The sequence below is a fragment of the Calonectris borealis genome, chromosome 5, assembly GCF_964195595.1.
Source record: "Calonectris borealis chromosome 5, bCalBor7.hap1.2, whole genome shotgun sequence".
NCBI classification, from domain to species: domain Eukaryota; kingdom Metazoa; phylum Chordata; class Aves; order Procellariiformes; family Procellariidae; genus Calonectris; species Calonectris borealis.
The window spans coordinates 43878498-43893608 of record NC_134316.1 but is presented as its reverse complement, the minus strand read 5'-3'; the positions used below and the strand labels follow the sequence as shown (position 1 = coordinate 43893608).

General features: G+C 43.9%; 1 protein-coding gene across 1 annotated transcript; it reads left to right on the top strand.

Moving 5' to 3' along the window:
• Nucleotides 1–1147: 1147 nt before the first annotated feature.
• On the top strand, nt 1148–12834 carry VPS18 (VPS18 core subunit of CORVET and HOPS complexes). Its single transcript, XM_075152165.1, has 5 exons — nt 1148–1323; nt 6509–6650; nt 6834–6925; nt 7664–9534; nt 10279–12834. The coding sequence occupies exons 1-5, from the start codon at nt 1233–1235 to the stop codon at nt 11005–11007; spliced, it is 2925 nt and encodes a 974-aa protein (XP_075008266.1). The 5' UTR covers nt 1148–1232; the 3' UTR covers nt 11008–12834.
• Nucleotides 12835–15111: the final 2277 nt, after the last annotated feature.

Sequence of the window (15111 nt, the reverse complement as noted above, 5' to 3'; positions counted from 1 at the left end):
ACATCTGGCTCAGCGCTGGGGAGAAGGCCTGAGGCTGAGCGACGCAGACCGGAGCCCTAATTTATGGGGGCGAGGTACCCAGTAAAAGGGCAGAGAAAAAAAGAGATGTAACTTTCTTGTTTGTGCAAAGCCAGCCACGTGCCACAGCTACTGGTGTTGCCTCACTGCCACCTAACGTGCAAGCTAAGTTTGGGAAGACCTCCTCTATCTTCTAATGGATCTCTCTGTGATGCAAACTGGCCTGTACCCTGTGGGACAACATTTCTCTGTTCCTTCCAGAAAGTGTTGTGAAGATTATATATAATAGACAGTATACAGTACGCATACAGTATATACACGTACATCTGTAACCGTTTTACATATGATGAAACCCAAGTGTTGTATAAGAGATTAGTCTTTTTGTTAATGCTGTTGTTGTAAATTTGGCTAGTTTAATCTGGAGCATAAAGCTGTAAATAGCAATTGTTGGCATAATCAGAACAAAAGAAAACCTCAGCTCTGAAGCACTATTTAGTGATACAGAAGCTGGGTCCAGCACACTGTCTAAAAAGCTGGGATAAACTTGCAGGGCAAATCTAGCACCGTTCACGGACAGCCTTATGCTGGATCCCCATTATGCTGTGCCGCAATCATTGTTTCAGCAATAAAGCCAAGATTTTACCACTCAGTGCTACAGAAAAGTCACAACACAGGAGTTTTTACAGAGTGTTTAAAACCAGCCAATTCCTGGTTGCAATCAGTAGCGTCTGCAGTACCATCACAACTAAGTGATCCCAGTAAAGCACGCTGATGCGCTCATCAGGCGATTTATCACGCACGTGGCTGCACGCGGCAAGAGGGCAGCGAGTAGACGCCGCGGGCACCGCAGGGATGCGCAGGGCCTGCAAGCCTTGCTGCGTCTGCACGCACCCCCAGACCTGGAAGCAAGGGTACGGGCCGATTTGCCATCTTCAGGGTATTATTAGGGACATGAAGGTCCGGCCTGCGACTACAGGCGTAACTAACAACCGCGAGGCCGAGGCGAGCGGCCCTCCCGCCGCCATTTCGAGGAGGGAGAACCCCTTCCCTCAAGGAGACTCCCGCCCCGCGCGCCGGGGCAGCGGGGCGGGGCCGCGGCGCAGGCGCAGTGCGCCACCGGGCGGCCACGTGACGCGGGTCAGCTGAGCGTTGGCGGAAGCGGCCGGCGCGGGCCTGGGGTGCCGGTGACCGTTGGCGGGTAACCGTTGGCGGCCATGGCCTCCATCCTGGACGAGTACGAAGATTCCCTCTACCGCTCCGCCTCCGTGCAGCAGAGCCGCGCCAGCGTGGGCATCCCGCACTCCGGTAGGTGCGCGGCGGCGCCCACGCACCCCTCTGGCCGGGCCGGCCCCCGGGGCGCTGTGGTTACAGCCAGGCCCTGTGTCCCCTCAGTGGAGGGCTAGGCCCGGTGTCCGGCCGCCCGGAGGCCTGCTCCCACCGTTAGCCCCTCGGCGGGGCCTCCGGTGTGCGGGTTTTCCTGCTGGGAGGGGGGAGGCAAGGTGGCAGCTCATTAGTTGGGGCTGGGATGGGGAGCAGGGCATGTCAGGCTGTGGGGAATGCTTCCAGTAAAGGGTGTATCGCTGTGTATGTGGCATAACATTCAGGTGCGATTTGTTTTTCCATCGTTTGCGGTGTGAAATGTTTTGACGCAGGGGACACTCGATTCCTGATGAAGCTCAGGGGTGATGCAGGTCACCTTAACAAAACTGAGGTGCTGGTTATCTGTCGGAGGGCTTCTCAAGGCCATACCCCCTGTGCCATGAAGTGGTGTGTGGTGGAAACACGTGTACGTGAAGTGGCATGCCTTTGTAGTCACAAATTTTAACCACTTCTTAGCACTATTTGGTTCAGAGCTGTGGTAGTTGTCTGAGCTCATCTCATCACCTTGCTTCCTTTTTTTTTTTTCCCCTTCTCTCTGAGGAACCCAATGGTTACAGCCACAGTATTCTGGCTGTGTGCATAGTTGTACCTGCATGGGGTTAGTTTCCTAACCCAGGGGCAGTTTACCAAAGGCTTCATTGTTTGCAGTGTTTCCCTTAGGCTGACTACATGATGCAAGGTTACCGCTGAAGAAGATGACCAAGAAAGCAATCTATATCGCTATTAAACTTTTCTGTCAAGGTCTGTGAAGCTTTGGTATGCTGCACTATTCGGGGAGTTGTACAATCAATGTAAAGTAACAGTGTGACGACCAGTCAGTTGTTTTTTTCATGTGAGAGAAAGCAAACAAATGGCAAGTATATTCCATGATAAATTCAAGGTTTATTAGGTTCAATAACTGTTCCCTATTAGATGCTACGTCACAACATTTTATTGAGTGTGGCAGGGAAATGTAGGTTATGAGAGGATTCTGTTTTACCTGGTTTGTTTGTTGTGGTAGTACCAGCGGCTATGCAGAGCTGGCATTTTTGAGTTACAAGTTTGGAAATGCATGGACACATTCTTGCAAGTTTTTTCCTCATATAGTGTTGCCCACTGTTAACATTTGGGGAAACCAGGTTATGAGGTTTATATACGTGGTAAGAATTGAGGAATTATGTCATACTGTGTGTATTATTGAGTATAAATACACAGACAATTACTCTGAGTTTAGGTACTGCAGTAGATATGTTCCCCGTGTTTGTTTTAACATGCATAGTTATTTTGTTGTGTAACGTTACATAAAGAATAAGTGTCCTGAATAGATGTTGTGCAAAACAGTGTTGGGACAAGCTGTGTTACCGAAAATAAATTTTCAAGGACTCAGCTTTTCTTCTTGACTGCTGCAACACTGTCTTCAGTCATGGCTGTCTTACAGTTGAGAAATCTGCCAGTTTGCTGACAATTGACGTTGGCAAAGGAGGTTTTGGAAACTGCTTAATTGCAAAGGCACAGCCTAATCAGGATTTTAATTATTCTTAAATCAGACTGCACTGGTGATTTTGAACAAGACTTGGGCTGGTAGAAGTTGTGGGCAATCTGAAGTTTAAGCAAATTGATTTTGGAAAAAGATGCAAGTAGACAGTTAACTTCCTGAAAGCAGTCCTAAGGGTTAGGTTGGAAATTTTGGAAGATGTTACAACTTATTCCTCTGTTTAGTTACTTGTTCCCTGTGCTTGCCAAACTGCAGGTGCTGTTTCTCAAAGTTGTAGGTAACCACGCAGTGACTCTGTTGCCAACCTAAAGTACAGCTGCAGTGTAAACTTAAAGTACTGCAGGTCCAGCATGAAAAGACCTACTTTGACCCACAAGATGTGACTGATGTTGGTGAGCTTAGATCTTTGAACAGATTAAAAGCTTTAAGGAAAAATGCAGATTTGCCCAGAAATCAGGGTGGGAAATGCTGCAGTAGAATCTTGCCTGAATATAAGAGAGACATTGGGGTCAGGATGAAGGAGTGGACTGTTTGAAAGGAATGCATGTTATAAAATAGACATCTCCTTTGTGTAGAGAACTGTAAGCTAAAGAAGTGTATCCTTCTGCTGTTATGGACGCTAGCTAAATTCCTCATGTTAGTGATGATGATCCTACAGTTGTTATAATTGTAGCGGATACAGTCCTAAAGAGTCCAGAATGCTGGAATCCAATCCACTGGCTTGAACTATGACTGAATAAAGAAAAAAAAAACTCACCCCAACTCAAAACCCCTACCTGTGTATAGGTGCTAGTTGCTCCCTTTCCTTCCTGTGTTGGGGTTTCCTTGCTGTCTCAGTTTCCTTGCTGTTTTTGCTTGATGGCAATCTGAAAAAAATTCACAAGATTGCCTGAATGAATGTGACTTGGCGATCCGTTGGTATGTGGGTTTTTCCCATCAGAATAATCCTTCCTTTTTATATATCTAAATATGTGTTTATATTTATTGGTTAGTTGTGACATCATGGGAATCTGCAGCTTGGGAGTTTTGTCTGCATGTTTTGAACCGCAGTTCATACCAGCAAATTTAAGCCGTGGCATTGCAGCTCCCTAATCTGAAATGAAGAACATCTGTTTTGCTTAACTGGAAAGAACCCACATTTGTATAAGTGGGTAATGTTTAAGATGTGGATCAATATGAAGAAAAAACCATATGTGCTGAGCAAAAGGCTGCCTACTCAGATTGTGGTTGCTTTGTCTGTTCCTGCATGTGCATCTTTCCTCTAAAACAAGAATCCTTTAAAGATCCTGCCAGCTGGTCTAGTGCTGAGGCAGAGGCAAGGAGAAGGCATTGGTAGAATAGGCAATTAAAGGATTTGTAGTGTTAGCAGGCTGCTTTCCACTACTACACTGGCCTTTTCAACAGCAGCATGGCTGAAATTAGAGTTTTTCAGGATAATTTGGGGGAGGTTATAGGTATTGAGTGTGCTTTGAAGTGGTGCTGTTAGTCCCAGTCCAGAGAGTGTCAGGCCTATGCTCTTTAGGATGGAAGCAGTCTGTTTCCTCTGAGATACAATCCCAGGCTTCTTTTTTCTTTAAGTTTACATCTTTCTAGTTAGCTACTTTGGCCATGAATAGCCTTAACTTGCTATAGGTCTTTTTGTTTTTAATCTTCCTGTCCAGGCTAACTGCTGCATGGATCAGCTTGCTTTAGAAATCCTTCACTCGCACGGGGAGCAAAGCAGATGGGTTAACCTAGGAATGTATCAATCTGTCTTGCTTTCTAGCTTGAGGTAGTGTGGTCAGACTGAGGTCCTCTGCTGTTTTCTTTGTCAGAGGTTATGTAAGACTTTGTGTGTATGGGAAATTCAGTCACTGGGAAAACTTGTCCCATGGGACAGATATGGATGAAACTTTGTGATAAGATCTATTTCTGGATGCAGATATGTTCCAGGATTTTGCTAATTAGTATCATCACTTGGTTTTGGTTTTATATGAATGTCTTCTTATTTTGCAGTTCACTGGCATATCTGAGCTCTTTTGTAGTTTTTTGCTTCCTCATAGGAAGAGTGCTGTCCTTGTTTAGGAATAGAATGGCATGGTCTCTGCAAGTCCCGTGTTTTTGGGTGCAGAGGTCTACCTGTCTTCAACGAAAACTAAATTGTCACGCTGCTTCTCCGTGGTGCCACATGGTGTTACGGGTTCACCTGTCCTAAAAGTTTCAGTTTGTTGACAGCTTGCCTGTGGCTGGGCTTTTGCCTTTGTCATAGCCAAAGGAACGAGTCTTAGAGTTTGAACTGCATCTTGTACTTTGCCCATCTGCTCTGAAGATCACAAGAGGTTTTTAAAGCAATAGATTTCTAAGTTTTATGTATTCATTTATTAACATATTTCTGCAGAAATATGTCACTTCCCTCAAGTCAGACCTCACTTCTCCATTCTCTGCCTTTCCCACTTAGATCTCCTTCATAAGTAGTCCCTCAAACATCCTATGGATCCTCTGGATGCCACATTTCCCAAGCTAGTTGGGACTAAACTAGCTGAATACTTACTTAGTCACGTGAGCTAACTTGCTGTGGTTGTACATACTACCATTTTCAGTTCATTGATTGGTCAGGTTTGCTTGGTTGGGCTTAAAATGCAACATGTGTACCTTAAGGTGGCCATGTCTTGTCAAATTTCAACCCTTAACTCTAACCTTAACTTAATTGGGCATTTCTTAGAATTCAGGCATGGTTTTTGAAAGGATCTGAGGATTAGGTTAGTCTGGCTCCATCTTGGGTTTTGCCATGAAACAGTAAACCAGTCTGAATGCATTTTGGCTCAGGAGGCAATTTATGCCAAGATTGGAGCATTGATTCAGCAATCACCAGGTCTTGGTTATTGTTTTGGCCCTAATACGTAGTTTGCATGCCTTCCAGCAACAACGGGAAAGTTGCAATTAGGATAGTGTTATGGTTGGTAAAACAGGGGTATTGTAAAAGCATCATTGTGACCTCCAGCTGTGTTCCCTGCAGCAAATAATCCAACAGACTTCTCTCTATGATGAAGTCTATGTGGATACAAAAAAACCCAACATGGCTTTAAAAATAGCTTTAGCTTGTGAATGATGGATGTCAAGTATGGTAGCTCATTCAGTTCCCACATGGAATAAGAGAGAAATAGATTTCAGTTAACGCCACAGCAATCTCTTGGGTGGCTTGTATGGGAATGTCAAACCAGAGCCCTCTGTGTCTTATGTAATACCAGCCATTCTTTCCTGTCTTGAACAAATAAGCTGTCAACCAAGGAAAATAAATTACTTTGTGATTCTACTGTCATTTTCAGCTTTTTATGCAGTTTATGTGACAGTTTTGTGGCTTCCCCTGGAATTCTCCATGCTTTCAAATTAATGCTTGTGACAAGTTTGCAGTTCTATGACAAGACAGTAAAGCGTATTACTACTTTTCTTTCCTGTTATACATATCTATGTGAGTGCTGCTCTCTGTGTTCATGCTCCGTGGAGCACACTCCCTTTTCAGTAAAACTCAGAGCAGGCGATGACCCTTCTAGTCAAAAGAATTTGAGTAGAATTTAAGTTAGATTTTGATGTAATGTAGGGTTGTTGTTGCGCGTTTTTGTCTTATTTTGTTTTTAAGTGTTCTTGTTCTTTCTCCAGGATATGTGAATGCACGACTGGAGAAGGAAACACCAATATTTAACAAGCAAAGGATTGATTTTGCTCCTCCAGAGAAAATTAACAGCTTAGTGGTCTCCTCTAACCAGCTCTGTATGAGCCTTGGCAAAGACACTCTTCTCAGGTAATGCTGCCAGAGACCTGAACTTATTGCTTGTTTTCCCCTGCCTTTTTTTTTTTCTTAAGTTGCTAGAGAACGTACAATTACAAACTGGATAAGAAGCCGTGAACCAATATGGAAAACAGTAAGCAATTACAGCTACGTGAACTTCTGTTGGAAGCATGTTTTCATGGTTTCTCTTTGCAGGATTGATCTTGGGAAGCCAGATGAACCTAATCAGGTAGAGCTGGGACGCAAAGATGAAGCTAAAGTCTACAAGATGTTTTTGGACCACACAGGTGAGGCAATAGTCTATGTATATTTACAGACAGTGGTTGGCAGCAGACGCAACTGAATGTGCATAAGAAGCACTGGCGGAGGAGTTCTCTTTCTGTTCTGTCAATAAGGAGAGCAGGTGGTTCTTCTGTGGGCAGGACTCCATTGCCCAGGGGCCCTGCCTACTGATTTGCCCCTGTGCTATTAGAAAAACACTGGCTTGTTGTGTGTATGTTGTTGCTTTTGAACTCTCTGAAATGAACACATGCAATTAGGCTGCTCTGAGCAAGGCTGCTAAAACCAATAAAAGGAAATCTTTGCAGTCACCCTGTGCTGTATGTGTTTATATAAGAATTTTTAAAAAGGAGTGTAAAACATTTGCAGCTCACTGTAGCCTTGACTGATTTTAAAAAACAAAACAAAAGTTTGGAAAGAGATGCTCATATCTGTCACCAACTGCCAGGGATAGGAGAGAACTCTGGGAACTGTTTGTCCTTAGAACACTTATTGAAACAGAAGAATACCTTCTCGCTGAAGCATCTTGGACTAGTAATTTAAGTTTGCAACATATGGACTACTGTTCTGATCCAGCATGGAAATCCCCTACATTCCTATGAATGCCTGGGAAAGTCTTGGGTTAAGTATGTTGATATCGGAGCTTATCAAATGTGAGGATTAGAAGCCTCAGGAATGTGGCTTGATTAGGCAGAGTCTTAATTTGTTCTCTCCTTCTCCTTCCCATACCCCTCTCCTGTTGGCAGGCTCTCATCTCCTGATTGCTCTGAACACCAGTGAATGCCTTTACCTGAACAGAAGTGTTCAGAAAGTGCGAGCTCTCTCCCGCTGGAAAGGCCACTTGATTGAAAGTGTGGGCTGGAACAAATTTCTTGGTTCAGAGACCAACACTGGGCCTATCCTGGTGGGGACAGCCCAGGGGCAGATCTATGAGGCTGAAATCTCTGTCAGTGAGGGAAGCCTCTTTAGCACGAATCCCGACCAGTACTTCCGACAGGTCTACACTCTGGAGGAGGAATCAGGACCTGCCCCAGTCTGCTGCTTGGAGATTGAACGAGGGATAGAAGGGAAATTTTTTATTATAGCCACCACTCGAAAGAGACTCTTCCAGTTTGTTGGCAAAGTGCCTGAAGGGACAGAGCAGCAAGGCTTCAGCTCCATATTTGCTATGCATGCTGACCATTTGCCCAGCTTCCGGGAGTTTCCGGCCAGCTTTGGTTTCAGTGAGATAGCCTTTTACACCCCAAAACTGCGCTCCAACCCACGCTCTTTTGCCTGGATGATGGGAAATGGTGTTTTATATGGTACATTGGATTATAGCCGTCCTGATTCAATTTTGAGTGATGAACGGGTCTGGGTTTATCCTTCTGATATTGACATAACTGTGAACAAGCCAATATCCATTGTACTTACCCAGTTCCACTTCCTGTTGCTGCTGCCTGATCGGGTGAAGGCTGTATGCACTCTGAATGGGCAGGTTGTTTTTCAAGATCTGTTCCTGGAGAAGTTTGGCTTACTGACACGCATGATCAAAGATCCCACAGTCCAGCAGATATGGATCCACACTGAGAAAGTAGTGTTTCGCTACCACGTCCAGCGGGAATCTAGAGATGTGTGGAAGATGTATATGAATATGAACAAATTTGATTTAGCCAAAGAGTATTGTAAAGACCGTCCAGAGTGCCTAGATATCGTGCTGGCGAAAGAGGCAGAGCACTGCTTCCAAAACAAGAGGTATCTAGACAGTGCCAAATGTTATGCACTGACCCAGAACTACTTTGAGGAAATTGCCCTTAAGTTCATTGAAGCCAAGCAAGAAGAGGCCCTGATGGAGTTTCTGATTAAGAAGCTAAGTAACCTAAAGCCTTCTGAGAAGACACAGACAACTCTGCTGACCACGTGGTTAACAGAGCTGTACCTGAACTGGCTAGGTATATTGGAAGGAGATCCCTCACAGCGAAATCTCTATTTGGATACACGGGAGAAGTTTCGCACTTTCCTGAGCAGTCCTAAAAACAAAGACTGTCTATTTAATAACCGGGCATCTATTTATGAGCTGTTGGCAAGCCATGGGGACACAGAGCACATGGTCTACTTTGCAGTCATCATGCAGGACTACGAGCGCGTAGTAGCTCACCACTGCCAGCATGATGAGTACGATGAAGCTCTAAATGTGCTGTCCAGGCACAGAGACGAGAAGCTGTTCTACAAGTTCTCTCCAGTCCTCATCCAGCATATTCCTAAGAAGGTAGTTGATGCTTGGATTTCTATGGGCTCTAGACTGGATGCCAGGAACCTCATTCCAGCCCTTGTTAACTATAGCCAGAGTGCCAGCACCCAGCAGATCAATGAAGCCATTAGATATATGGAGTTCTGTGTCTATCAGCTGGAGGAAACCCAGCAAGCCATTCACAACTACTTGCTGTCTCTTTATGCTTTGTGTCGGCCGGACTCGCTGCTATCATACCTGGAGCAAGCAGGAACCAACCCAAACAGGATCCACTATGACCTGAAGTATGCATTGCGCCTGTGCGCAGAGCATGGGCACCGCCATGCGTGTGTCCATATTTACAAAGTGATGGAATTGTATGAGGAGGCTGTGGATCTCGCCTTACAGGTATATGTGTGTCTGTGCATGCATGCTGTGATATATAGGAATGTAGCTTGTTCAAGTTATCTCGAACAATGAAGCATTGAGAGGAACTGAACAGACTTATCAGTACAGGAGCTGTGCAGCGAAGTCTAGGAAGAAAGACCTGTCTCTGTTAACATACTTGTGTGCTTTCACAATTGTTTTAAGTAGCCAGCTGACTGTGACAAGCCATAATTGAGGGAAGGGGCATGGAAAGTACAAGGGGGTGTACTGTCTGTCTTAAGTTCAGTCTCTAACATAAAATACCTTTAACATATCTGCATTTATGCAAGACTTGTATAGCTATTGTTCAGGATTCTAATTACTTCCTATTCCTAGCTGTGATAATTATCACAGAAGAATGCCTTTGTCAGCGTAGTCTGACCTTCAGGGAGATGTTGGAATTTTTTCTGCTGGCATTGCTATGTCTTTGCTGAAATGTGTGTGGCCAGCAAAGATACGATAACATGGATTTGCCCTTATTGTAGTGCTGGGCTTTGTTGTTCTCTGGTGGGTAGCAAGCAAATATTCAGGGAGTAATACTGGTGGAGAGAAGAGGTGTTTGACATGTAAACAAGGAGCAGGTCAGTAGTGCAGCCCTACTGCAGTGAGATAGCAATAGAAGTTTTCTATTAATGCCTTCTATAATGGACAGCAGGCTTTGAAGTTGAATGGTGGATAAATGAAGAGGGAAGCTTAACTCAGTTTCCTTGCCTGTCCAACTTCTAGGTGGATGTTGATCTTGCCAAGTCCTGTGCAGATCTCCCTGAAGATGATGAGGAACTCCGGAAGAAGCTCTGGTTGAAGATTGCTTGCCATGTTGTTCAGGAAGAGAAGGATGTCAAGAAGGCAATGGCCTGCCTCTCCAGCTGTGCCCTGCTGAAGATTGAAGACGTCCTGCCATTCTTTCCAGACTTTGTCACTATTGACCATTTCAAGGAGGCAATCTGTAACTCCCTGGAGGACTACAACAAGCACATTGAGGAGCTGAAAAGGGAGATGGAGGAAGCCACACAGAGTGCCAAGAGAATCCGAGAGGACATCCAGGAAATGAGAAATAAGTATGGCTCTGTGGAGCCTCAGGAAAAATGTGCTGCTTGTGACTTTCCACTTCTAAACCGCCCTTTTTACCTTTTCCTGTGTGGTCACATGTTTCACTATGACTGTCTCCTCCAAGCAGTTTTCCCAAACCTTCCTGCCTATAAGCAGGCAAAACTTGAAGATCTTCAGAAGAAGCTGGCAGCTACCAGTCAGCCTTCCAAGAGCCACCATCGTCCCAAGGATGCAGATACCATTAGCTTGGGGAAGGGGCAGCAGAGCCGGGAACAGATCAAAGCTGACATTGATGACATTGTGGCTGCCGAATGTGTGTACTGTGGTGAGCTGATGATCCGGTCTATTGACAAGCCTTTTATTGATCCCCAAAAGTATGAAGAGGAGATGCAAAGCTGGTTGTAGTTTTCCAAATCTGCAACTGTCAATGCACCAGAGTGGTTTTCTTCACAACTTGTAAAGCTTCTGTGGTGGGAATATAGCCTCCAGAAGCAGGAACACAGTGGCTTCTGTGGAACTCTAAGGAAAGAGTAGTGGGGTCTTGTTAGGATTACAGTGAACTAGTCTTGAAAATGGGGAGATATAGCTATGGCTGTCTAAGAACTTGAACAATAATTAGAGCTAACCTATTTTTTGGCAGGTGTTTGCTGCTTGCAGTTCTTCTGAGGTTCTCAGTGTGAAGCTAATGGAGTGCCTTGTTGTCCAGAAGGAATTGGGAACAGCCTATGATTTGTCTTCCCTGTTGTGTGGTATTTGTTTTGGTGAAGACAAGCTTAAAGGGAAAGGTGGTGAAGAACACTAAGCAGTGTAGTCTTCATTCATCAGTTTCAAAGCTAGAATTGCCTCTGTTTCCTTTTTGCTGAGAGTCTATAACCACATACATGGAAAGAACATGAAAGGACAAATGCTCTTGCATATATATTTTGTAAACATCGTGCTACGTAAATACATGTTTCTACACAATGTAATATAAGAATGTGTATAATTCTCAAGCAGGAGTGTCTCATAACACACTTAAGTCATTTGCCTGCAATTCAAGGTGTGTAATTCTCTTTCCCACAAGCGTTATGGACAAGCCCATACATTTGAATTTTCTCTAGGTACCCTTCACTTTGTTTCTGGCAGTACTTCCTGGCCTGTTCACTCCTTCCTCCCTCTCTCCATCCTATTTCTACTATGACTGTCTTTGTATAGCGGGTCTTGGTTTTGTTTTCACCCCAAACTAAAATTGATATGTGCAGTAGTAATGTTTCAACTGATACTCTGCAAGCAGGAACACAGCCCATTTGTATTGTCCTGCTGTGGTCCTCTTCAAGCTGCATTTGAGCACTAGACTAGTGTTCCCTCAAGGGTACACTACAGAAAAGCTGGGTTGGTGTGAAATTTGGTTTGCCATTTGAAGCCAGTACCTTGTGACCAGGCAGTATTTGATACTTTCTGGAGATGGCTGCAGGTCAGTGCTTCTGTCTAGTGCTCTGACTTGCAAAATTCTTCCCAGAAGGTAGAGATCACTACATGGTGAGGGAACAAAAAATTTTCGTTAACAATTTAGCAGGGTTCCTTTTATTTTTGAAGAAACTAAAATTTTAATAAAGTTCTGCTGTTTGGGGCTGAATCACAAAGGCAGAAGAATGGGATGATTTAAATGAAAAATCATGATTCTTGTAATTAAGGCAATAGAAAATACCGTCTTCTGAAAAACCTCTTCAGTGGTTGAACGAATGTATGTGCTTCTCTTGAGTACCCCTCTCAATCTGCTAGTCACTTACTCTGTTCATAGGGTTGTGGAAATGAGTCTTCACATCGTTGAAAGGGAATATAAATTGGTTTCCTCAAGGAGCTGACCTAAGAATTTTGATAACTGTTCAGAGCTCCAGAAGAACATCCATGCTTTTGTTGGGAGCTTCAGCCTGGAATGAATGAATTTTATCTGTGTAAAATGACATGAATAATAAAAAACAGAGCTGACAGTAGGAAGACCTGAGGTTTTGAAATCCTCTTTTCATTGTTGGAGCCACGGGATAGGCAGTCTCGTTACCACCTGGTAGTGTTTGTTGCTGGCTTATCAGAAACCACTGTTTCAGTGGTTCGGAAACCCCACATGCTGTAGTTTTCTTTGGCTCTGGATAGCCTTTTGCTTTGAGTAAGTCCATGGGTCTGCCAGAAGAATTTGTGATGAAAACTAAATGTGATGTCTTTTGAAGTTCAGCATTAAACTTGTTATAACTGGCCGCTCCTGAATCATCATGTTTTCATGTAAGCAGTGTGATATTTAAGGTTGTATATGTTATTATAAAGCAACAGTAGCCCCCCACCCAAATCAGTTTCTGGTCAAAGGCAAGTGGCTATTTCTCTGCCCTTTAGCAGAAACATGAGTAGCAGCTCATTCTGATGCAGGGAGTAATTTCCAGTTATTTATTTTCTTTGAGATGTTCTTAATACTTGTTCCATCTCTTTACTTTTGGGGTTTTACAGGATGCTTTCCTGGTATATTAGAATTATTATAGTCCTCCATTCTTTTCCTATTAGTGCTACAGAACAGTGGCATCGCTAAATGGTTCTGTTGTGCTCTGAAGATTAGCAATATTATTTGCTTATAGATATTCCAGGGAGATCTGCTCGTCCATAATATTGGAAGAAGCGTATGTCTGTGGGAACTGAGGCATAGCAAGTAAATAAAAACCCTCCAGTCTTTGCCTGAGATGGGGTGGTAGGGGAAGGCACCTCAAGAACCTACTGATTCCAGTCTTAGGTGTTAATATGTCTCAGTTAACAAAACTAGAACTAGGGTTTTTTTTTTAATGACTAGTATGCAACATTCTCTGAGGGCTGCAGGCTTGTGCACCAGATACAGATACCACAGAGCTTATGCTTCCTCACCACTGTTAACTGAAAAATCTTTTAGATCATTCGCTGTCAAGGCTGTGGAGAGTGTTAATGCCTGCAAAGACTCCAGCAGTGATTAAATGGCTAGTGCCAGTAGTACAGCAAGCTACATAAAGATATCTTCAGAACTTTCCTTACATTGTCACATGCTTCAAAAGTTTCAGTAACCACTCACCTGTGCTTCTTGGCAATTTTGCAATATCACTCGGTGAAAAAAGTAAGAGGTTTTTTTGGGGTGGGGGTGGCGGAGGGAAGTGAACTGCTTACTATTCTCCCATAATCTAATCTGCAAGATCTCTTCCTCTTTGCTTTCCGAATAACATTTTTATCTTTTCTCCTTGTAATTCCAGCAGAGTTACATTTTAGAAACCAGTCCTTTGTACGTTTTTTTAGCTGTGAATGAACTGTGTACCAGATGTTACAAATGACGTGGCCTTGGGCCTTGTCCTTGTCTGTGTGAATAACCTCTACCATTTAGTTTCATGCAGCTAGAGAGCAGCATAACCAAAAGGGTGGGTGGGAACCCCTGCCCTATTTAACCAGAACAAATATCTATAGCTAGATTTATGCTGAAGAAATGTAGTTGTGCAGGCAAGGCCTAAAGCAAACCTGTGCCTCCTACCTCACCTCTCCTAGGCTTCAAGCAAGGGATTGGGGAAATCCTGCGAGTTGGGGGAGAGAACAGTGAGCGTGTGTTATGGAAGAGTTTGTAGAGAATTTTGGTCTATGTAGTTGGAAGCAGCTAACTGAAATGCTGAGAGCTGTGTGTTTTGCCTGCTTTCTAAAAATAAATGACTGAGCTGGAAATTTAGTAAGGCAAATTCTTAACAAGCCACTAGATGTCATTGCTGTCTATTTAAATACTGAGGTTTGTTGCAGAGAAGCTCAAGGTGTTCTGTAGCAGGAGAAAGAACGGTACAAACCCGTGAGGAACTGAAGCAGGTTCCCAGTGCCTTTGAGGGGGGAGGATGGAGACAGACCTCTAAGGTAGTTATTGGAGGCAAAGATGCTAAAAAAAATTGTCTCTAACTAAAAGGCAATTTCAGTTCACAGATCACTGTTGTTCAGGTTTTGAATATCAAAAGCTGGATTTACTCTGTTAACAAATGACTATCAGACCTCTTTTGTTTAATTGCATTCCAGTATAAGTTCCTACAGACCTAGCTGATTTAGTAAACTGTGGAGAGACCATCCGCGGGCTTGGAGTTGCAATATCTGGTGGCCTTGGGTCTGGCCATTTTTGCTTGCTTCCTCTTCACCCTGTCCCAGCAGCAGAGATGGTAGAAGTGAATGTGAGCCAGCTCCTTAGTTGCCCGAGCTCACATCTAGTGCGTTTTGCTAAAAGCACCAGTAAAGCTGGGTTTGTAATATGATACTGGACACTGACTTGCACGAACAGACAAGTTAGTATGTTTGCTTTTGCCTCTTGAGTTGTGGGGTCATAATCCCAATAAAGAGGCAAGTGGGAGTAAGAACATCTTGTACTCCATCAAAATTAGATGTTGTAGTTAGACTCTGACTGCAGTCGTGTTAGCCTGTAGTTCTTGGAATGGCTAGTTCCCATTCACTACTGCTCTGTCACTATCAGTGTATAGACTGTCTATGTTTACAAGTGCAAATACT

What these genes read in the sequence shown, in the direction of transcription:
- VPS18 (XM_075152165.1), top strand. Translation starts at nt 1,233, where the DNA reads ATGGCCTCCATCCTGGACGAGTACGAAGATTCCCTCTACCGCTCCGCC. An exon ending in CGTGGGCATCCCGCACTCCG is followed by an intron (nt 1,324 to 6,508) that starts GTAGGTGCGCGG and finishes TTCTTTCTCCAG; the next exon opens with GATATGTGAATGCACGACTG. An exon ending in CTGTGGATCTCGCCTTACAG is followed by an intron (nt 9,535 to 10,278) that starts GTATATGTGTGT and finishes TCCAACTTCTAG; the next exon opens with GTGGATGTTGATCTTGCCAA.